The following is a 23,583-nucleotide window of genomic DNA, read 5'->3' as shown; positions in this document are numbered from 1 at the left end:
CCTCACTGAAGCCTAGGATCCAAAGAAGCCCTAGGGAAGGGTGAAAGTGTTTTTTTTCCTGGTGCCCCCAGGGAGAAGAAAGAAATAAACATATGGAAGTTCATTTGGGGGGGGGGGCGGCTCTTTGGATCCCAATGTTGTTTCTAGAGTGGGAAAAAAGGAAATAAAAGGGCTGGTTTGAGATGATGACAGAAGAATTTCTAAAAGAGGTTACATATATATATATATACATATATATACACACACACACATATACATATATATACCTAGTGGGGAGTCGCGGCCTAAGGACCGCTGGGAGAGAGAGAGCCCACGGAGCTGGCACGATTCAGAAAATATGTGATAGAGTGGCATCTTCCACCTTACTTGATGATCGTACAGATGCTGTACGTGCCCTTAAATCTCTTTCAAAGAAATATCGTTTGGAAGTGGGGATTCAAGCTATGTCTCATCTTATACGTGTTCTCCAAACAGACCATTCAGATTCTGAAATAATTGGCTATGCTTTGGATACCCTCTATAATATCATGTCCAATGATTTGGAAAAACAAAAACAGATCTAACCTCCCAGCCAATCAGAGCACACCTCCACCCACAGAACACACCCCCTCTGGCAGTTTAAAAAAGAGGAACAAACAGCCACTACCACACACTTCTCCCAGAAGAAGGAAGCTGAAGCCACCAGCCTGAGGATGACGGATGAGATTTTGTCGAAACGTTGCTCTTATACCTTCAATTCTACGTGGGAAAAAAACCCGAATGACCAAAGATCTTCATATATACATACATATATACATATACATATATGTATGTGTGTGTGTGTGTATGTAAATTTTTTGGCTACTGCCTGTAGATGGCCTTGGGCTAGGCTGAAACAGGAAATAAGATTTGTCCCGTGTCTGGGACTAAAGCAAGTGTATTCTGAATGCTTAACAAACATTTAAAACATAACATATATATATAAAACATATATATAATTCTTTGTTAGCAATCTAAAAAAAATTACACAAATATGAGCTCTCTCTGTTGTGACTACTGCCTGTCGATGGCCTTCGGTTAGGCTGAAACAGGAAATAAAGATTTCTCCCATGTTTGGGGCCTAGCAAGGTAATCTAAAATAGTTAACAAGCATTTAATATATATATATATATATATATATATTCCTTAAAAGTCTAAAAAAAACTTCCTATTTTTCACGACCGCTGCAAAACCAGCAGTTGTTTAAAAAAAACAACCAACACCTGCAATTCGGAAAAAGACTGCCCGGCTGCCCTGCACTCCCTTTGAAAGATAATTTCCAAGGCCTCCTGTCGTGCTGTCTTAGTTTTCCTCGGCATCGCCACAGCTTTCCGCGTTTTACAGCCTTCAGAATCCACACGACATTCACATCGCTCCTTAGGCAAGAACGAGGGCGGATCGCGAACCCTCACCAAGAAAAGCCACACCTTGGGGAAAAAAAATAATAATTCACAGTTGCGAGAAGCTTTTAAGGAATCAGACAGGCTCAGATTGAAATGTCAGTATGCACTAGGATATACAAATCCGGAAAACTGGCAAAGTGGTCGTGCATTCTCAAGGTCTGGCAGAGAGGTGCTGATGTAAGACATCTGCCTGTCCCCCCCCACCCCACCTTCAAGAAGCGTATTTTGGACTGATTATAGAAACAATTAATTTCGTTGAATAGGAATAGCATGGCCGTGCTGCCATGGGTTACAGGCACATAAAGAGAGAAACCTAGAGTCCTGAGCACCCTTCAGACCAAGCACCAACCAATGGTTTTAGTCATTTACTTTTCCAGCCTCTGCTTAGGCTTGTCCTTAATAGCTTAACGTCACTTTTTTGTTCTGCTCAACCTAGTTAAGAAGCCCTGCATATCAGAAACAGCCACTAATAAACACAGCAAGGAGAGCAATTTCTGACACAGGGTTTCCTGCGTTTGTGAAAACCCTGGTCAAAACGCTTCTCATTCCACCAAACTTTAAAAGGAATATGCATTGAAACGACTGAACAGGCTCCATTATTTTCCCTGCTGTGTAGAATTTCTAATACAGTAAAGTTTGCCAGCTTATACTCTTTGAGGTCTGTTTCAGGAAAGCAAAATCTGAGTGGAAGGATTAAAAAAAAAAGTTTTACTACCAGTTAAAGTTCACATTTTCTACGCTGTACTAAGGGGAAAAAGAAAAGTTAGCACCACTTTTAAAAGTTATCAAGCATCTGAAGCAGAGAAAACAGGATATTTGTTATTGGCTCTCTGTGAAAAATACTGATTAGCCACTGAAGCTATGGAGATGCTAAAAATAGCATCTCTAATACAATAGGACATATTGCTCATCATTTCCCATATAATATCATTACAAAAAAAGTTAAAAAAAATCAACTGTTTCATTTGAAAACATTTAAGTATGAAGATAAGATGTACCCAAAGAGGTACATTACAAATACTGCACTGAAATATTGTAGATTCAGATACAACATCCTTTTTAATACACTGTTAAACTGACTGTAACTTTCCAGAGGGATTAATGTAACACGTGATTGACCTGGTCTGCCTTTACAGTACGAAATGAAGGTAGATTCCGAGGAGAGTAAAAAATATTTAAAACCACAATCCTATGTTCTGTCTTGGCTAATATAACATTTTTCCTATAAAAAAGGGAGTCAGCACCAAGGTTGTCCAGTTTGGATTCTAGACCAAAGGGGGGGAGGGGAAAACCCCCAAATAATCTCCACTTCAAATTAATACATTTATGGCATTTGGTTTATATACGCTATGGAGCAAAGCTATAATAAAAAAAAGTTATACTTTGCCTGATTCTGGACATAGTATTTGCACGAAGGGAAAAACAAACCAAGAATAATGTTTCTTGAACAAAATTCAGGCTAGGGGACTTAAACCGAGTTTGAAAGCCTTATCAGCAGGATTTTTTTAAAAAAAAAAACAAAATATTTAAGATATTCTACATTCAGCCTCCCCAACCAGAAGAGGTTAAGTGTGTGTGTGTGTGTGTGTATAGCTTGCGGCCTAGAGGTTAAAACAACTGCCTAATGTGCAATCAGCCCAGGTTCGAATCTCAGAAGGGTATGGCTGACTGATGAAAACAAACAAGTTTGAAATGCATATCAGTCTCCCTTTAATTCTTTGTTAGCAATCTAAAAAATTTACACACACACACACACACACACACACACATATATAATATAAAATTCAAAGCTTTTGAAATAGTTATTCCACAAAGAAAAGAAACAAAAATGCTTCTTCAACGCATGTTGTCATATGACACAATAAAACGAGCAGACTTGAGAGGCAGAGTTAGGCTCCTTTTGGTAGCTCTCCAGCTCTGCCACCTCGACCAAATTGAAATAAGTCCTATTGAATACAAGAAGACTCGCAACCAAGGAGGCCTGCCTGCTCCTGGGCTGCCCAAAACACGACAGGAGGTGTCGGTTGGTGAATCGCCCGGCACTATCCATGTTGTCATCACATCTTTAGCTAACAAGGCCCGCCCCACCATCAGCAAGCACCTAATTCCCCTAGACGGTTTAATTAGCAGTAAAGCTCACCCTGCCTCTTTGCAAACAAAACAGCCTTTTATTCTGCAACCACGCCTGTGAGAACGGCTAAAATTTAGGAGGGGGGAAGGAAAGAAAATCGCAATAATAATGATAACTCTCGTGAAACTGATCAAAGAAACAAGGAAATGCATTGATCCATGTGCTTTGCTCGAGTTGCCTGGAGAAACAGCATCATTTTTTTTTTGTTTTAATCGGGGGTGTGCACATCCATGGTATAATCCAGAGTCTCGGCGGCGGAAGCCTCGTCCTCTCTCTGCTCCATATAGACTTCTGTTCGGTCGGGCGACTCCACCCGGCTACGGATTTCGGCCACGCCTGGGTGGTTCTTCCGCAAGTGCTGATTCAAGGTGCCTTGGAAAGGAAAGCACTTCCCACAGACTTCGCAACGGAAGGGCTTGTCGTCGGTGTGACCGCGGATGTGGTACTCCAGCTGATCCTTGCGGGTGTACTTCTTCCCACAATACTTGCACACGAAGGGGGTGATGCCCATGTGCAGCCTCATGTGCCGGTCGAGGCTGCCCTTCTGGTTGAAGGACTTCCCGCAGTAGATGCAGATCAGCCGCTCGCTGTAGGCGTACCAGTGGCCTCGGGAATTCCTCTCCCGGGGGCTGCTCTCGTAGCCCGGCGGGTGGGCAGAGGGCTCGCCGTCGGCTCCCGACACGAGGCCGGGCACGTCGCTGTGCAAGTGGCTGGTGGAGATCCGCTTCTGTCGCCCGCGGCCTCGGTAGGAGCCGAGCATAGACCTGGAACTGCCCGAGCTCCTCAGGCTTCCAAAGGATTCAGAGATGGTAGCAGGCTGCGAGGATCCCTGGGAATACGAGAAAGCGTTTTGCAAGACGGAGCCGTAGGACCCGACGTTCACTGCCACCACTTGTTCTCCGTCGACCATTTCCGTGTGGTAGCCGTCGTCGCCAAGCGAAGAGCTGTCTGAGCAGCTGGGCCGGTCGGATTTTTCCATTTTGACTTTCACCTCAGCAGCCGGGCTCTCTCGAACGATCAGCTCTGCTGGATCGTGATCCCCTTCGACTTGAATCTCGTATTCCGAAACGCTCCCGCTGCTCCCCCGGTCCGAGTGGCCTTCTTCTTGCAGACGGCCGCGGAGAGCGCTGGTTGGCGCCGTTTCCATCCGGAGGTCGTTCCCTGAAACCGGCGGACGCCCCTGCGCACAGTAGGGAGGAGAAATCTCCACAGGGTTGGCAAAATAGCTACTCTCCTTCAGGCCGTTGTGGTTCTCCAGAGGATCTTCGGCCCCGATCGTGACCGAGTCGACTTCCCCGACGCTGATTTTCGAATGGATGCTTTCCAGGATCTGGGTGCATTTGTCAATGACACACTGCATCTGGAGGAAGCTGGCGGCCGTCAGAAAACTCACCACGTCCTTCAGCTGCAGAGACATCCGTCCAGTGTAGCAAAAGGAAAGCAGCTGCTCGAAGACGCTGGGGTTTTTGATGACGGAGATTGACAGGCCACTCATGGTGTTTAATGCCGAATGGTCACGGAAGTAGGGGGAGCTGGCGGCTAAAACAGCTTTGTGAGCTCGGAAGGGCTGGCCCTGAATGTGCACGATGATGTCGCAGAGCTTGCCCTGCAGGCGGAGTTCATTTAGCTGGCTCAGGACGCTGCTGCTGTATTCAGGAACGTCGAACTGGATGAAGCTGCTGCTGTCCATGTCGCCCGGCCCAAAATGTAACCTGGAAAAGGACACAAAAGGAGCATTCGCGAATCAGGGTTTAAAATGCACGAGGCCGCTTGGGGAGGGATTGGAAAAAAACAACACAAAACACACACAACCCACCCACCAGCCATTTGTTGCCAGGGATGCGAATTTTTTTTTAACTTTGCACTGCATATGATCTGCAAGTTGATGAGCATAAAAATACAAGAGGTGGGAAGCCACCAAGTTTACCCAGGATTCAAAACAGCAAAATTACATCTAGGAGACAAGGCACATTTGAAAGTGCGAGAAGTGGGGTGGGATTAATCCCCTTCACACCGAGTGGCTGGATGAGGAGCTACAATTTGATGCTGCAATCTCCGACAGAGAAGATGGGCATGAGTTTTCCCGCAGGACCCAGAACTCCTCACACACCCTCAAATTAGCACATTCTCTTCTTCAACTACTGGGAATTAAACCCATTAGAAGTTGCGCTGGCCGCACAACTCAGTGGGAATACATTACAAATGGCCCAAAAAGAAAGAAAGATGGATAGAGAACAGAGAACAAGGAGGGATGGAATCTGCCATCTGAAAGAAGACTGTACGGGCAGCTGACCCCAAGTACTGTTGATGTATACTAGCAGGTCATGCAACATTAAGAGGCAAGGAACCTTGCAACTTCCTTCCTTCTTGAGGCTCCAAAACAAAATTTCTCAACGATTTGAACCATCTTATTTGACAGAAGTATAACGTATGTCGCTGTGTTGCAGGTAGGAACAGGTTTTTCCCAAACCGTTCCATAACGCTAACAAGGGTGCTTCCTTTCACACAAAAAAAGCAACCCCTTTAAAATAAAATAAAATGTGCCAGAGATAAATAAAAAAAAATTGGCAATAATTTCCTCTGCCGAGCCACTGGAGGATACGACTTGGCTCGTGCTGCTGATAATCAGCGATAGGAAACTTACGAATTGGGATGGAATTTAAATCCTTCTCTCATCTTTCAACGTTGGGTGCACCCTCATCTATCTGAATCATGAGTTTTTTTTTTTTTTAAAGATGATCTCATTTTTATTCTGGCCACCTCGCTTTCTAACGAAGCATACATTAGCAGCCTCTCCAAGGGGAGGCCTCCAGCTGTCTTTCACTGTAATTCCCCAGAATCTTAATACATCTAAAAAGCAGCATATATAAAACTTTATATATAAAACTTTAGAGTGGAGGAAGGGTTTCATAACAGGCCATTTCGGCTTTGCAGAGACTGCCTGAACAAATCAAGGTTCACAGTAGATAAAGCAACCTTGAACAGATGTCCCTTGTTTCTATTTAAATGTGCACATATTTTACAAGTCAGTAAATACCTTTTCTGAAGAAATGCCTATAAAACAGAGAACCTATCCCGGCTACACACGTCAGTACAGGCAGAATCCATAAACCAAACCTCAAAATGGTACTTGCGAGTCACCACGTAAAAGAATCACCTCCACAGGACAAAGGAGAAGGGGTGGTGGGTTTTCTGAAGCTAGTTCTTGTAAGCTATTATATGCACAAGTTATTTTTGCACTTGCAAAACGGCTAAGACATAAAAAGGAGACCGGCACTATTAATCCAGATGGCTTATCCACAATTATCCATGTTCTGTGTTGATGTTTTGAACCATCCAGCATCTGAAATAAAACAAGGCATGGACAAAGTGTTTCGTGTGAACTCGTGGATTGCTAAACAGAGAAAGTTGCCTAGAGATGTGGTGGTTTATTTTGTAAAAAGGGAAATTAGAGATGAAGTTATACAAACTGCCTATGATACTAAAGTTGTGATTGCTGGTCAAGAAGTTTTGGTTCTAAAAGAAATTCCTCCAAAGATTTTAAAGAGAAGGAAGGACTTTATATTTCTTGTGCAAGAGCTCAAGCAAAGGGATATAAGGTTCAGATGGGAGATCCCAGCTGGGTTGAGCTTCTTGTATGAAGGCAAAAGGTACTGTTTGGGTACTGTGAAGCAAGCGCATGATTTTTACAACAATGTCTTAAAAGTAACCCCATCAACACTTTTGGAAGCTGCAGAGGGATCTGGAGAAGGAGAACATCAAGAGGATGAAGATGGACAGATAGACGAGAATGGTACAGGAGGAGATCAAGATGCAACTCTTTTGGATGATCCTAGAGAACAGAGGGTGACGCGTGCTGCCTTAAAACGCTCAAAAAAGAAAAGAAAATAGGTCTAGTAGAAATCTATGGAACTTCCACAACATACTGATAGTCAAGTGGTAGTTGTGTTTTTAAGAGTTTTGGGATGATATGTATGGTAACAGAATCTTTAATTTGGAATTAATGGACAATTTATTACAGAGGAAGAGGAAGAAAGTTTTGTGGGTTAATGTGGGTTAATTTGTGTAAGAACTATCTATTATAGCCTATTTTGGCTAGAGAGGTTAATAGGGATAGGTGTTTGTGATGTGTAAATGAGAATATGTTTAGGAAATAGTGAATTGTGGAAGAACATAGATGGGAATGACGCTAGTTTTCTTTTATTTTAGTTCTTTATACACATTTAGTATTATTAAGGATTGGTTTACTCTATATAAGCTAGAGAGTGATGGATTTTAGAGTTTATAATTGTTAGTATATGATTGTTCATGATTGCTTTTTAGATATATACCTTGTATTTTGCTCTGGGAAGTCGGGGGGGGGGGGAGGGGGGGAGGAGGGGAAGTAGGGGGGGGAGGCAGGGGAGGGAGGAGGGAGAGGGGGAGGGGGGGGATAGGGGGGAGGTAGGGAGGGGAGGAGGGAGGGGGAAGGGGGGGGGTTTAAAGGAAAACTGTATTTTAAAACTTTTCAATAAAAAAAAAAAAAAAAAAAAAAGTAAATACCTTTTCTGAAGAAATGCCTATAAAACAGAGAACCTATCCCGGCTACACACGTCAGTACAGGCAGAATCCATAAACCAAACCTCAAAATGGTACTTGCGAGTCACCACGTAAAAGAATCACCTCCACAGGACAAAGGAGAAGGGGTGGTGGGTTTTCTGAAGCTAGTTCTTGTAAGCTATTATATGCACAAGTTATTTTTGCACTTGCAAAACGGCTAAGACATAAAAAGGAGACCGGCACTATTAATCCAGATGGCTTATCCACAATTATCCATGTTCTGTGTTGATGTTTTTATGTGAATAAGATTCAACGTATGTTTAAAGTTTAATAATATTGATCAACTTAAAAAATACATTGAAACTTTCTTACATTGAAAACATCAACACAGTCACCGAATTGCTCTCCACAGCATTTGTAACAGTTCATTTAGCTACTGCTCTAAGTTACAGCAGCACTGAAAAAAGTGAACCATGAGCATTTTTCACACTTTACGACCGTTGCAGCGTCTCCGTAGTCACGTGATCAAAATTCAGACGCTTTGGCAACCAACTCGTGTTTACGACGGCTGCAATGTCCTGGGGTGGGGCGATCCCCTTTTGCAACTTTCTGACAAGCCAAGTCAATGGGGAAGACAGTTTCGCCGAGCAAGTAAGGTAAAGGTTCTCCTGCACACGCGTGCTAGTTGTTTCCGACTCTAGGGGCCGGTGCTCATCTCCGTTTCAAAGCCGAAGAGCCAGCGCTTGTCTGGGGACGTCTCCGTGGTCATGTGGCCGGCATGACTAGACGCCAAAGGCGCACGGAACGCTGTTACCTTCCCACTGGAGTGGTCCCTATTTTTCTACTTGCATTTTTATGTGCTTTCGAACTGCTAGGTTGGCAGAAGCTGGGACGCGTGACAGGCGCTCACTCTGCTACGCGGCACTCGGGATTCGACCCGCCAAACTGCCGACCTTCTGATCGACAAGCTCAGCGTCCTAACCCACCGAGCCACCGCGTCCCTGTTTCGCTGAGCAAACCGGGTTACTAACTTAGCAACTACTGCGATTCACTTAACAACTGCGGCAAGCAAGGTCGTAAAACGGGGGCAAAGCTGACTTAACAAATGTTTCACTTGACAGCAGAGACCTGGTGCTCAACCGGGGCTCTAAGTCAAGGACCCACCTGTACGTTATTAAAAAGCATAAGGAAAGCCATCCAACAGAGCCATCCAACCACACCCTGGAAAAAAAAACCAGCACCATAAACGGCTGTAAAAATCAGGAATGCAGCTTTTATGGGGGGGGGGGGGGAAAATCAGCAGGCTTCCATTCTGGGTGACTTCGAGCCAATCGCCAGGAGGCTGGGTGTTCTAGTCCCGTTTTAGGCGCGGAAGCCGTCTGGGTGACTTTGGGCCAGGCCCACCTCACAGGGTCGTTGTTGATGTTGTTGTTGGGGGGGGGACCCGCAAAGAGCAGGAGGAAGCCGTGTCAACTCTATTAGCTGCCTCGAGTTACTTCTAAAGCCGTAAAGGCGGGACAGAAACGCGAAGAAAGAAAAGAAAAGGGGCCTCCCGGGAGGGGAGCCTGGCCCGTCTAACCGGACGGGGGTTTCGGGCGCCATTCCGGGACCGGACCCAGCCCGCAGCGCCCGCGCCGAAAAGCCGCCGGGATGCGCCTGACAGCGGCCGCCTCACCTGAGGGGCGTCGGGGTCTCCTCACATGGCGGGACCGCCGGAGGGAGCTCGGCCCTGGCCCGAGTGCAGCTTTCCCCCCGGCCGCCGCCAGCGCCGCCGCCGATTCCTCTCAGCCAGCAGCACCCGGAAGCGTAACCTGCCTGCTTGAGGGACGGGGGAGGGGGACGCGCACTTCCGCTTCCGGGGCGCCATAAGCGGCGGGCGGGGAGAAAGGCCCAGAGTGGGGAAAGGAGGCGCCGAGGCCACGCCCCTTCGCGGGAGGAAAGGGCGCAGGCGCCGGGCAACGTCGATTCCCTTGCGCCCCTAGTGGACGCTTCTGTCTCCTGCTCCGAGAAGGTCTAATAATCTGAATCCGGCTTTTTGCATTAAAAACGAAGCAGCGGCATCCTACATCAAAAGGGATGTGTGTGTGTGTGTGTGCAATAAAACGCAATAATCGAGGGAATTGTGGTGTGTCCTTGCACAAAACAAAGCCGAATTTGGGGGAGTGCTGGGGGGCGGTCAGGAGAGGATGCTTGCAGGTTTGCAATGACCCAGGTGATCAAAGCTGTCCGGTTGTCCTTCAGGGGCACTGAAACATAAACACGAAGAGTGTAGATCAATAAAACGTTTTATTTATTTTTGTTACACAGATCAACACGTGTTTTATTCTTTTGTTCCCCTCTCTTCTTTTTCTGGGGCTTTCATTTGTTTAGGGACAGCATATCATTTATAAGATTGGCTTTGCTGAATCGCCCAGGACTGTGCAACCTGTTAAAGGAAGTCCTTGACTTAGGACCAACAATTAGGCTCAACATTTATGTTGCTAAGTGAGACAGTTGTCACGTTCCCACACACACACACACACATTTTACATTTCTTGCCCCGGTTGTTAATTGGATCGCTGCAGTTATTAAGTTAGCAACAAGGTTGTGGTTAAGGGAATCTGCCTTCCCCCGTTGACTGTCAGATGGTCACAAAAGGAGATCACATGATACTGTGACGGTGGTAAGTACAAGTCAGTTGCCAAGCGTCTGAATTTTGATCATGCGACCCTGGGGATGCAAGTGGGGAAAAAAGTCGTATTTTTTTCCAGTGCCATTGTAACTGCGAATGGTCACTAAACAAACGGTGGTTTGCTTCCCACAAACTATGGGCACCCCTCTTTTTCTGACCCCACCTTGGTGGGTGCAAAATCAAGATTTCCATTCTGCTGCCCCCTCTTCCCCTCTGCAGGGCGGTGGAGTTAATTGAAGAGCTTTTTTTTTTTTTACTTTCGGGGGTCTAAAGTTTACGAACTGATCCAGCCCAGCATCTCCCATTCTTAGAATCATAAACTCTTCATGACTTTGTTTCCCCAAGAGAGACGGGAGGGTTAATAAGTTCACAAGTCATACTGCCTTGACACGTTGAAGCACAACTGAAGTAACACGCAGGGTGTTTACGCTTGTCGACCTCTGTGCTGTGGACTCTTTATTATCTTTTGGGATAGGATAATAAAAAACGTTCTGCTTTTCGGGAAAAAATGGCACGCAGTGGTTTTTCGTTTAAAAAAAACAAAAAAAAACCTTTTCCTTCCAGATTGAGAAGTATAGATAGATATACAGTGCTCACTTTCGTAATATATAGGAAGTCCCTGACTTACAACGATTAGTTTAGTGACTGTTCAAAGTTACAACGGCACTGAAAAATGTGACTCGCGATCGTTTTTCATAGCCGCAGCCTTTGCAGCATCCACCCGTGGTCATGTGATCAAGATTCAGATGCTCGGGCCGCTGACTCCTATTTATTTTATTTTATTTTTGCCCCATTTTTCAACCTTTCTTGCCACAGGGGTTAAGTGAATTACTGCAGTTGTTAAATTTTTAACTGAATCTGGCTTCCCCATTGATGTCGCTTGACTGAAGGCTGCAAAAGGGGATTCCACCACCCCGGGACACCGCAACTGTCGTAAGTACGAGTCAGTTGCCAAGCGTTTGAATTCTGAGCACCTGACCACGGGGAGTGTTGCAATGAAAAACGGAGCTACGTCATTTTTCTCAGGGCTGTTGTAACTTCGAACAGTCGCTTCAATGAGGTATAGTTTTTAAATCAACAACGGGTGAACAGGCTTCTTGAAAACAAGCCATAATGCGGTTAATTCATTTTTGACTTTGCATGTTTCTGTCAGTCCACCTAAATAGGGCTTGTGAACAAAGTTTGTGAAAATGAGCACTTTACAAGTCCCTATTAATTTCTGCAACAACCTTTGATCGCAGTCAGGTGTACCAGGGAAACACAACAGGAATACTTTACCCAGGTCCCAGCGTGTGCTATTTTCCCATTTCTGAAAGAAACGTGTTCCGTGTTTGCTATCGAAATAGAAGCCATTCTTATGCGCCGTGATTGAATTTGAGGGGAATTTAGTCAGGAGGCCAGATTTAAGTTGAAGTCTGTCTGTTTTGTTTGGAAAGCAAACATTCGCTCAAGCCAAGTCCGTTATGACAGCTGGAGGCTGGGAAAACATCTCTGGGATTGGACAGATTTGGTTACCGTTTTGAAAATAAATGGCTGAATTTGGATACTCTGTTGAAAAGGAGTGATTAAATTACGTGTGTTGTGATGGCCGGGTTCAGCTAAGTGCCACTGACGCCGATTGTACAACGTTGCCCCACAAAAGCCTGTGTGAAGTTGACTTGATGGAAGACAAGTGGCCTTCAGCTTCTTCATCAGATGATCCCACTGACCTTCAGAAGAGGGACCGGCCCACCCTGTCCAACGTACAGAGGTCCCTGGGTGCATGGTACTCTTAGCCAGATTTCTGAATTCTTTAAACCCAAATCGGGTTCCTATTTATTCAGAAATCCGCACCATTAGATTCAGTAAAACCCGCTTCTTTGGTGAGCAGACAAACACACTTGGCAAAATACCGATAACATTTATTAAAACATGTTATACAAAAGAGCAACAGACTCTTCTATAAGAAGAAAACAGAAGAATCAGGAATGTCACACGAACCACGCTGTACGCAATCAGGACAGCAGAATTAGACCTCCCACCTTTGCAATATAGTACATAGCAGTTCATAAATCAGTTCTAAATATTATAAGTGACAATGCTTAACGGGCAAATGTTTGTATTGTTTGCAAAAAACAAAAACCCAAAACCCCCAATCACATTTTTTTCTAGAAATACGGCAGAAAACCAGAAGAGGAGATTTTTTTTTTGGGGGGGGGGGGGAAAGCAGCAATAACCGACTTAGGATGCAGGTAGGCTTCAAGCAAAGGAGAATCGTGTCAGTGTAACACTTCCAAAAAATGTTAATACGTTAAATTCTCCAACTTTCCTTCCCTCTTGGGGCGTAGCAGCTAAATTTGTCAATTCTACTCATCCATATCTGAATAAACAAGCACAAACCCTTTCTGGATCCTTTTAGTATTCCACGATTCTAGATAAAACAAGTATCTCTCTCTCTCTTTTTTAAATAAGACTCTCAGGTTTAGAAATATCATCTGCCCGAAACACATTTAACATAGATGCCCTTTAAAACAACAACAACAAAAAAAAAAACAAAGTGGCCAATGGCGAGTTTTTACAATATAATATTTACAGTCCTGGATTTGTGAAACATGCTGTGTTAGCAAACTGCAGGGAAATCACCTCTTTAGCACTTGGTGTGTGTGTTTGTGTGTGTGTGTGTGTGTGTGTGTGTGTGTGTGTGTTTAATACCTCTAAAATCCTTTAAGGATTAGAAATAAGAATAGATTTCCCAAACCCAGCAGTTTTGCCTTTGCAGATCAGCAGGAAAGCAATATGGATTACTATCCAAACTGCACCAGAATGGAAGGAAAATATATACCCCAGCTGAGCAGCAGATATCTGAAAGAAAGTGACAATTGCAAACAAAAAAAAAACAAACTGCAGGTAAAATTCGTGGGGCATTTCCTTCCTCGCAAAAGGAAAGTATATTCTAGAGAAATTTAGTTGTGTTAGCAAGACGGGTTTAAAACTAAATATGCTTGTTATCACACGAAGCCACGCTGGTCTTTGCATAGGACGCCGAAGGTGAGAATTGTCCACAAACCCTTTTCTGGATTAGTTGCAAGACAGAGTCAATCGCAAAGATGTACAAATGGAATTTACCACAAGAGAGGGAATACATATTGCTATCCCTTAGCTGCACACACAGAATCCTGGCCTAAGTGGAAATAACCTATTTCTATACTTCGGGCATTTTTAGTCTTCCTTAACTGCAACAGCCAACTGGATCTGTCCTAAAGGAGAAGGCTACCAATTGCACACAAATTCTGCCTGGAATTGTTGCCGGCAGATGATAAATATCTAAGTTTTATTCCATACTGAAAACGACAGCAAAGAGTTTGGTGTTTCTGTTCCTGTCTGAAGCTACTCAGCATCTTAGCTACGTGTTAAAAGTCCACAGGCTTATCCTGAATTCTGATCACGTGTCCGTGGGGGACCTTGCAACGTCATAAGTGTGAAAAATGGTCATAAGCCACTTTTTCCAGTGCTGTTGTTAACTTCGGTCATTGTTGTAAGTGGAGAATTACATGCACGCGATTCCTTTCTGCATTAAATCCCACCAACAAAGTGGCATTAACTGTCTTTGTGTTAGCTTTCTTGTCTTCCATTTCCCCATTCTCCCATTGTGCAGGAGACTAACCTTCCCTCAAACCTATATAATGTGGAGATTCAGAGAGATTAGAGAAAAGGCCTCCAGAATCTTCTAAGGCAGTGCCTTTTTTTTTGCTTCTGTTTTATTTTGGAAACAAAACTTAAAAACAGATCCTTAGGATCTTACTTTTCCTCCACAAAAAAAACCCACACCCCACCCAGTACCCATGTAAACAAAAAAACTTCTCATTCTTATAAAATTTCAAATAAGAAAAACCAGACCGACAACATGAATTAGAAATTAAACACATATATATGTGTGTGCGTTATCTTTAATTACACACACACATATACACATGTATATGTGTGTATATATACACGTTCTCTGTAGGGACGTGGTGGCTCAGTGGGTTAGGACGCTGAGCTTGTCGATCAGAAGAGCGGCAGTTTGGCGGGTCGAATCCCGAGTGCCGCGTAGCAGAGTGAGCGCCCGTTACTCATCCCAGCTTCTGCCAACCTAGCAGTTCGAAAGCACATAAAAAATGCAAGTAGAAAAATAGGGACCACTCCGGTGGGAAGGTAACAGCGTTCCGTGAGCCTTTGGCGTCTAGTCATGCCGGCCACATGACCACGGAGACGTCCTCGGACAAGCGCCGGCTCTTCGGCTTTGAAACGGAGATGAGCACCGGCCCCTAGAGCCGGAAACGACTAGCACTCGTGTGCGGGGGAACCTTTACCTTTAGCTATACACGTTCTAAAAATATTATACTTTTTGTTTTGTTTGTTTTGCTTTAAATACAAAGTGCTTCTGTACATTAGCAAGTTACAGTGTCAGCAAAGAGATCCCTGCAAGGGCTCAAGTCAGCGGCAGCCATTTCTAGCGAAGGGGATGGCTCAGTTTGTGGTGGATATTTGAGGCGGACCACCCATAAATTAAGTGCCTGTGGTCAACTGAAGAAGTGCCTTATGGGAGAAATTGAAAGATTACCCACGGGGAGCGAGCAGGAAGGGACAAGGGAACCCCAACACCCGATAGGTTTTAACATATTTAACCGAGGTGGGGGGGCATATTTAATTAAGAGAGAAGATTAGGTTACACTGCTACCATTATACCAAGTCAGACACACATATATTAGGCATCAGCTGCAAGGACAATTTGAGCAATTGAAGAAATAGGAAAGCCACCTGCTTTTCTTGTGAATCTACCTAAGCAATTATTTCTGAACCCTGGCAGTTTTAAGACTCTAGGGTCTTCTGCTTAAGCGGGGGGGGGGGGGGGGGTTGGACTAGAAGACCTCCAAAGTTCCTTTTAACTCTGTCATTCTGTATCCTCAGATAAGTGGACTTCAATTCCCAGCATTCCCCAGCCAGCACGGGAATTCTGGGAGTTGACGTCCACCCATCTTAAAGCTGCCAAGGTTGAGAAACACCCAAACTGAACAAGGAACACGGATTCACCTTTTCTCCAAGGTTTACAGGTGGAAAGGTGGATAAGAATATGGGCACAGCTTCAAGGATGCTATTTACTTTCTAACCACTGGAAGGAAGTGGAACATAGTACAGGTAGTCCTCGACTTACGACAACAAGAGCCCAAAATTTACATTGTTAAGTGAGACAATTGTGAAGTGAGTTTTGCCCCATTTTTCTTACCACGGTTGCTAAGTGAACCACTGCAGTTATTAAAGTAGTCACACGGTTGTCAGAAGATGACAAAAGTTGATCACATGACCCCGGGACACTGCGACTGTCATAAATATGAGTCTGTTGCCAAGTATCCGAATTTTGATGACGTGACCCTTGGATTGCTGCAATGGTTGCGTGAAAAACAATCATAAGTTACTTTTTTTAGTGCCGCTGTAACTTTGAACGGTCAGTAAATGAACTGTTGTAAGTTGAGGACGACCTGTAGTTTCTATAGCCTGGCTCTTGACAAATCTGACTTAATATGTAGGCTACTACAGATACACCGCAAAACCCAAAGGTGATTTGCTTTCTGGTCTTGCAGTAGACAGATAAAATATAGACCCCCCCCCCAAAAAAAAATGATGTCTCAGCTACAAGGGGAAGAGACATAAGAGGCTGGTTTGATTGACTATTGCATCAGGCACAAGGGGAGGGCAAGAAAGTGAGGTTTTAAAGTGTCCGTCGCAATATATCACATAAAAACATAACAGAGCCAGCCAAGGCAACTCAGAAGCTGAACAGACCTTGAAGTTCAGAAATTGGACAGAACTTCTCACTCTTGCTCAGAGTCGCCTTGAACCACCAGAGACGGCAAATCAATTTGAGAATAACTAACAACCCTGCACTCGAAAATGACCTCGCAATGTGCTTTGGGAGAAAAGTCACCCACTCCCTCACCCTCTGCTCATCAAGGCACTCCCGCTTCTAGTTTACTGGTTTAAATTCAAACACCGCTAACCCGGGAGCACCCCCAGCGCACGGATATTCCCGCTGAACCTTAAAACACTGAGCAGAATTCTACTGAGATGAATTCAAAGCGAGAAGCCCCCTCAAGAGTTCCTTTTTAAGAGAACCCAAACGTTCCCAAAGCACGAATTTAACAGCCGTGATTATAAGTATGTTAAAAAATACCGTTCTGTCAACTTGCTGGTCTGTTTGCCGTCTCAAGAGAGGAATCCTCAGGAATACTTTAAAAGAGGGTCCTGGAACCAAGCAGCAGACCTCAGGCCCAAGGCCGTGGGACACGATCATTCTGCTTGTTCAAATAAGCCATCAGATCCAAGGCCGTGCAACACGTTGTCGTTTGACTGGGCCGTTCGATTCCCTTTCTCTCTCTCCCCGTCCTTTCCCCCCCCCCGCCCCTTAGTTCATTTTAGACGTGCTCTGTTCCACTTTGCAGGCTTGGTAAGATTTGGTGCAGGAAGTGACGTGCCGGTGGAAACTGTCTCGCCACATGAACCTTTTCCCGCAGGTGTTACACTCATACGGTTTGATGCCCGTGTGGATTTTCATGTGGCCCACCAAGTGGTGCTTCATTTTGAATTTCTTACCGCAGACGCCGCAGCCGTAAGGCCGGAGGCCGAGGTGCATACCCATGTGACGGTCCCTCTGGCTTTTGTGGGTGAAACTCTTGCCACACTGGCAGGGATAAAGTTTGTCGGTGGTCGAAAAGCCAGACAAGGCGTTTTCTTCCTTGATCCCTGAGGGAAGATCTAAGCTTTCTCCATAACCTGAAGCCTCCGGTCTCGGAAGGCTTAGGGTCCCATCGTTTCTTTCCCCGGAGAACTCTTCCATGGAAGAGCCGTAAAAGTCAACTTGCTCGTCGTAGTGGCCTTCGTTGGCTGGATCTCCAAATTCCATTTCCATCTTCCTATCGTTGACTCGGAGATCTTCAGCAATGCTGGTCTGAGCAGGGTGGTCTGGCTGAACAGCATTCACGGACTCCGAGACCTGGTGCTCATCGTAGGAGCCATGCATGGCTACTCCTTCGCAGTCCTGAACAAACCTCTCCGTTTTTACGTGGATCCACCGTTTGTGAGACATGATACTGGGCTTGCTGTAAAGAGGCCTGGCGTACTGATAGTCTGTACTGTCGCTGACGCCCTCGTCTCCATCCTGGCTGGTCATGCCGGTGCTCAAGCGGTCATGTTCCGTAGAAGAATTGCTAGGCAGATACTCGTGTTCGGTCAGCTGGGAGAAGAGCTCGTCTTTGGAACTCTCCTCTTCGTTCTCCCCATCCCTTAGTTCCTGCTCTTTGTGGAAATCGGCCTGGCCTACTGCCCCCAGCTCAAAGCTTTCCACCAGCCCATGGTAGTTACTGCTGCTTGGAGACTGGTGGTCACTAGTCCGGTTCAGCTTCTGGCAAAGGACAGAAGGGTTTCCTTCTAACACCTCCGTGCATTTGTCCACCACGTGCCACATCTGGAGGAAGCTGGCGGCCGTCAAGTAGCTGACGATTTCCGGAGCAGGCATGACCAGGCGCCCCGTGTAGGTCGACAGGAGAATATTCTCGAACACCCTGGGATTCATGACGTCGGGAAGGACAATCCGCCGGCTGTTCTTCAGGAGCACCTGATCGCAAAAGTAAGGGGAGCTGGCGGCTAGGACGGCCTTGTGGGCTCGGAAGAGGTGACCCTGGACCACGATAGAAACGTCGCAGAGCTGGCCTTGCTGTCGCTGCTGGTTGAGCTTCTGCAGGACGGTGTTGCAGAAGTCGGGGAATTCGACTCGGAAAGAATTCGCCCCAGGCTCCATGTCATCCGTGTCCTGCAAGAGGAGAAGAGCGCGCTGGTTTCAGGAGGAAAGAACAGAGGCAGTTTTGCAAATCGAGAGGGCACCCAGGCATTACCGAAGTTGGGTGGTAACGAGAGGTTAGCAAGAAAACAGCCGAGCACAGAGACACCCCCCCACAATCCTCCTCTCCATGCACACCACTCCCTTCTAGCACTGATGATGTAACCTAGTTGGGTAATGAAACGTCTGCAAAAACGTCGGCATTGCTGAAGCTGCAAGAAAACAGCCGAGCTCGGAGAGCATCAAGGATCCTGCATTTCAGCCCTGAGCTACAAGAGTCTCTTCTACAGCCCCAACTCAGAATGGAACTGACCGCTCTCTTATGGAAGAGGGGTTGCCCCCACTTCCTTGGCCACCAGTGCAAGAGAGCCAGTTTGGTCTAATGGTAAGACCCCAGGCTAAAACCAGGAGACGGCGAGTTCTAGTCCTGTCTTAGCCATGAAAGCCAGCTGGGTGACTTTGGGCCGAGGACCGAGAGACTGGGAGTTCTAGTCCACCTTAGGCATGAAAAGCCCAGCCCACCTCACAGGGTGGTTGTGGGGAAAACAGGAGGAGGAAGGAGCATGAAGTATGCCCGCTGCCTTGAGTGACTTGCAAAGTAATAGAGGCAGGATTTTTTTTTAAAAAATGAGTGGATAATAATAATAACAATAACAATAACAATAACAACAATAATAATAATAATAATAATAATAATAATAATAATTAGCAGCAGCAGCAGCTGCCAGGGCCGCCTGCTTCCACCCGGGCCTCCCCTCCGTCCCTCACAGCCTCTTCTTGCCAGGCAGACGCGTCTGCATCGACCCCCCCCTCCTCGAGAGCCCCGCCAGCGCTGGCCCAGGTAGACTGCTCCTGCCCCTGGGGGCTCTCTCGGGGGTAAAGGCGCCCCTCCCGCCCTGCCCGGAGGGAGAGCCGCCCTTTCACCTGCCTCGGCGGGAAGGCCCCGGGCCTCCCTCACATGGCGGGCGGCCTCCCCCCGCCGCGCGTCCTTCGCCCCTCCGCCGCCCCCGAGGCTCCTCTCGGGCGCTCCGGAAGGCAGACCCGGAAGCGCGAGCCTCTGCTTCCGGCCCCCGCGCGCCCGCTTCCGGTCGATAGAGTAGCCTAGAGAGAGAGTTACGGACGGGACGATAGAGTAGCGCCGGGGGAGGAGAGAGAGCGGCGCGCGGGGAGGGCGCCGGGCTGAGCCGCGTGAGAAGAGCGGCCAGGTCCAACCCGGCGCCCGCGAGCGCTTCTTGGGAGGCGCCGTTTCTGGGGACGGAGAAGGGCATAATGGGAAGTTTGGTTTCGGTTTCGGTTTCTGAATAGTGGCTCTTCCTGGCCAGACCCCATCGTAGGGGCTGACCCTGCCTGGCTGGGTGAAAGCTGTTTAAAGGCTTCTCCCGTTTGGGGGCTCTCAACTCTTTTATTAATTAATGAATTAATTAAATTTATTGCCCCCCCCCCGCCAAAAAAATCTTAGCACTGGGTAACACTGCCAAATTGAAGATGGCTTGGGCTTCAACGCTGTTTGCCGCATTCTGAGAATGTTGCTCTTCCCGTTAAGAAAATGCAGGGGGTTTTGTCCCCCCCCTGCCGTGAAAAATACATATATATTATTATCCATTAGGCCGCACATTGTTCTATTTACGTGATCCAATAAATAAAAACTTCACGAATGCCTCCGTTTTTTTTATTTTTAATGGGATAAGTATTGATCAGTATGACTCATACGACCAAAAGTTCTTGGTAATATTACCATTCTATGCCAATGGCTTGGCCTATTAACAAATCATAACCCCACTCTCTTTTAGCACTAATGATGTTACCTAGTTGGGTAATTTCTGCGAGGAAATAACCCAAGTTCAAGAGCATCCAGAGCCCCACAGTTCTCCTCCTCCTCCTCCTTTTTAGCACTGATGATGTTACTTAGTGGGGTATTGAAACATCTGCAAGAAAGCAGCCAGGCTCAGAGAGCGCCGAGGACCTCAACCCAGAGCTGCAAGAATTCTCTTCCACTGGTAAAACATTTGGCCTGAAATAATCCAGCCGGCCGTCGGACGCATCCCTTTCCGTATCTCTGCTGCCGCCCTGGGGTTGCCCAGATTTTCCCAGTCTAATTCGGGAAGCCTCCGAGATGCCTTGGTTTTGGGAATCCCCCGTCTTACAGATGCTTCCTGGCTTGCTCAGGAAGGAGTTAGAGGTGCTGGCGGGGTTGTTGCCTCTAAACCTGCCAGTCCTCTGTGCTGGGTTGAAATCCAGTTTGGCTCGTTAAGACAATCAAAGAGGCACTTTGTGATCCTGGCACGGGGAGGTGCTCCCAGAAAATGCCATCGGCTTTTTTCTTTTCTTTCGCTGTTGTTAGTTTGGAGAGTTCAAAGTAAGGCTTTGATCTATTCTCAGCTTGTGAACTGCACCTCTGACATCTTGGAAGTGCTGGGGAATTTGCTCTTGGGCTCACATGCTGTGAAGCTGTGCCTCTGCTCTCCTGGCGGCATGTTTCTTCCTGAGAAGAAGTCCCTAGCTATAGAATTTCCCATCTCCGAGCAAGTTAGGGGCCTTTGCCTGGTTCAGTCAGGACCCAGCATATAAAGGGTTTTCTTTTTCTTCCTTCCTTCCTTCCTTCCTTCCTTCCTTCCTTCCTTCCTTCCTTCCTTCCTTCCTTCCTTCCTTCTGTCCTTCCCCTCTTGAGGTGGATATAAACTATTCAGTAACATACTATATCTCCAACAGGACTATGAAAAAACCTCTTTCTTTCTTTCTTTCTTTCTTTCTTTCTTTCTTTCTTTCTTTCTTTCTTTCTTTCTTTCTTTCTTTCTTTCTTTCTTTCTCTCTCTCTCTCTCTCTCTCTCTCTCTCTCTCTCTCTCTCTCTCTTTCTTTCTTCTTCCTTCCCATTCTGATTTCCTTCCTTCCCTCCCCATCTCTTTCCTTCCTTCCTTCCTTCCTTCCTTCCTTCCTTCCTTCCTTCCTTCCTTCCTTCCTTCCTTCCTTCCATTCCTTCCTTCCTTCCTTCCTTCCTTCCTTCCTTCCTTCCTTCCTTCCTTCCTTCCTTCCTTCTTGCGTCCACATTATGTTAAATATCATTTACAAACTACACTGCCTGGGAATGTGTATAGAGAATTAAGGAACATTTTGGCTTGTCCTTTGAACCAGGTAAGAAGACCTTCATAGCAGCCTGCTGATTATCCTGAAGAAAACTGTGGAGGTTTTCTGGAAAAGGAAGAGAGAAGAAAGAAACTGTCCTTGTTATGAACAAACAGACGATGGCGCTGAAACCCCAACCCATATCTGCCAACGCTTCATGTAGAAATATTCTCAGAATTTTAGCCCTGTTCTCCAGCCTTCTGTGCATTAGAAGTAGAGGTCTTATTTAACAAATAAATAATAATTAGATAAAACAAGGAACATTGTAATTGTGTGCTCCTATTGTTAATGTCCTGCAAAATCTCAGGCTTGTTGAATATAATATCAGTATATACCATGGCACTAAGGTTAAAGGGCCATTCGAACAAAGATGCAAAGTTTGCAATTTTAAGAAACCAGGAATTGACTTATAACCGTTCATTTAGCAACCATTCAAAGTTACAACGGTTCTGGAAAAAAGTGGCTTACAACTGGTCTTTCACAAGGGGGGGGGGAAATGAGGAATTTGCAATTTAAAGCGGAGAAGAGAAAAGAAATTAAGAGCTGAGTGTGTCAAAACAACGACGACAAGAAAAACTCTTCCTTCCTTTTTTCCCCACAGACTTTGTTTTCAAACGAGGGACCCCCCCCAAAAAAAACTTTATAGATTACCCTGCACACTACTTTCCATAGTGACCTGTGAAATATGAAATAGGAGTTTTAATTACAAAAAAACAGAGAGTGCATTTTCTTTAATATTTAATGCGCTGCAGCAATTTGCAGTTCAAAGAGAGCCAAGTGTTTCCCCTTTTTTTCCCCCCAAGCTTGCTCTCTCCTCTCCCCTACTCTTTTTTTAGGGTGCAGCTATTCCTCAGAAGCTGAGATCAGCCAAGAAAGCTGGATAATAGTTGCCTTCTTGGGGATCTCTGTATCTGGAGGTTTCTTTTGAACCGAAGACAGACCTATTCCGCCCCACAGTGCCTCTAGGCAGTGCTTTGCTAGGGCATGATGGGAAATCAAAATAGAACTAGTGATTCTTTACCATCCTGGTAACCTCTAGCTGTGTTGGATGCCAATGAGAAAGGAACAAATCTACTGCCTAGGATTTCTGGAAGTTGTAGTCCCAACACATCTGGAGACTCTTCGACAAGGGAAGGCAGTTCAAGGGAGTGGAGGATTGGGATATATTAAGTTTCACATCTGTACTTTTCCTCTCCTCTATGTATATTAAAGAGAGAAACAATGTCATAAGGATGGCGCTTTTCAAGGCTGACGTACGGTATATGCTGGCAAACATTTTGTTCTCACGCTATGTTTTGCAAATTAGTTCTTTTCCCAAGCTACTTTAGACTTGCTTTCCCCTTTCTGCTTTTCTCCATCGTTTTGGGATTTAGCGTCAAGAAATGAAACTTGCAAGGATTTCCAAGCTGCGCATTAGGAAGGAAGAAAGGAAAAAAAAAATAGTGAGTGATGGAAGGAGGCAGTAGGATTAAGTCAACTATCCGAGCTCTTGATCATTAAATTGATTTCTCTCTATCCCTCTCCTTCCCTCCTATCCCTCTGAGAATGCTAGATTGAGGACATTACTGCTTTTTCATTTTGTTTTGACACGGCACCTTTAAAATTTCATGCCTGCGCGGGAGAGCTCGTCAAAGTGACAGATAAAAGTTGACATTAATCTCCGCTGTGTCACTCTGGTGACTGGCTGTTTTTGATTTCCCCATTACCCAGTGGGATCATCAATGAAACGCGAGAATACAATACCGGAGAATTTGGTTACCACAAACGGGGTGGTGTCGTGAAGCAATTCCCTGGAGTTATAGTGTTTTATTTGTGCAAATTAAGTAATGTAGATAGATAGATAGATAG

General features: G+C 45.7%; 2 protein-coding genes across 2 annotated transcripts; both read right to left on the bottom strand.

The window, feature by feature from the left end:
- Window positions 1-1,974: 1,974 nt before the first annotated feature.
- ZBTB34 (zinc finger and BTB domain containing 34) lies at window positions 1,975-9,892 on the bottom strand. The gene is made up of 2 exons (XM_081339951.1): window positions 9,767-9,892; window positions 1,975-5,264 (listed from the first exon to the last, which is right to left on the bottom strand). Exon 2 carries the CDS (start codon window positions 5,240-5,242, stop codon window positions 3,761-3,763), a length of 1,482 nt encoding a protein of 493 aa, XP_081196077.1. The 5' UTR covers window positions 5,243-5,264; window positions 9,767-9,892; the 3' UTR covers window positions 1,975-3,760.
- Window positions 9,893-12,654: 2,762 nt separating this feature from the next.
- On the bottom strand, window positions 12,655-19,618 carry ZBTB43 (zinc finger and BTB domain containing 43). The gene is made up of 2 exons (XM_081339520.1): window positions 19,539-19,618; window positions 12,655-18,587 (listed from the first exon to the last, which is right to left on the bottom strand). The coding sequence occupies exon 2, from the start codon at window positions 18,573-18,575 to the stop codon at window positions 17,184-17,186; it is 1,392 nt and encodes a 463-aa protein (XP_081195646.1). The 5' UTR covers window positions 18,576-18,587; window positions 19,539-19,618; the 3' UTR covers window positions 12,655-17,183.
- Window positions 19,619-23,583: the final 3,965 nt, after the last annotated feature.

This window comes from Vipera berus (genome assembly GCF_964194415.1).
Source record: "Vipera berus genome assembly, chromosome: 15".
NCBI classification, from domain to species: domain Eukaryota; kingdom Metazoa; phylum Chordata; class Lepidosauria; order Squamata; family Viperidae; genus Vipera; species Vipera berus.
The sequence above is the reverse complement of the archived record's forward strand: the minus strand, read 5'-3'. Positions and strand labels throughout refer to the sequence as shown.

What these genes read in the sequence shown, in the direction of transcription:
- ZBTB34 (XM_081339951.1), bottom strand. Translation starts at nt 5,242, where the DNA reads ATGGACAGCAGCAGCTTCATCCAGTTCGACGTTCCTGAATACAGCAGC.
- ZBTB43 (XM_081339520.1), bottom strand. Translation starts at nt 18,575, where the DNA reads ATGGAGCCTGGGGCGAATTCTTTCCGAGTCGAATTCCCCGACTTCTGC.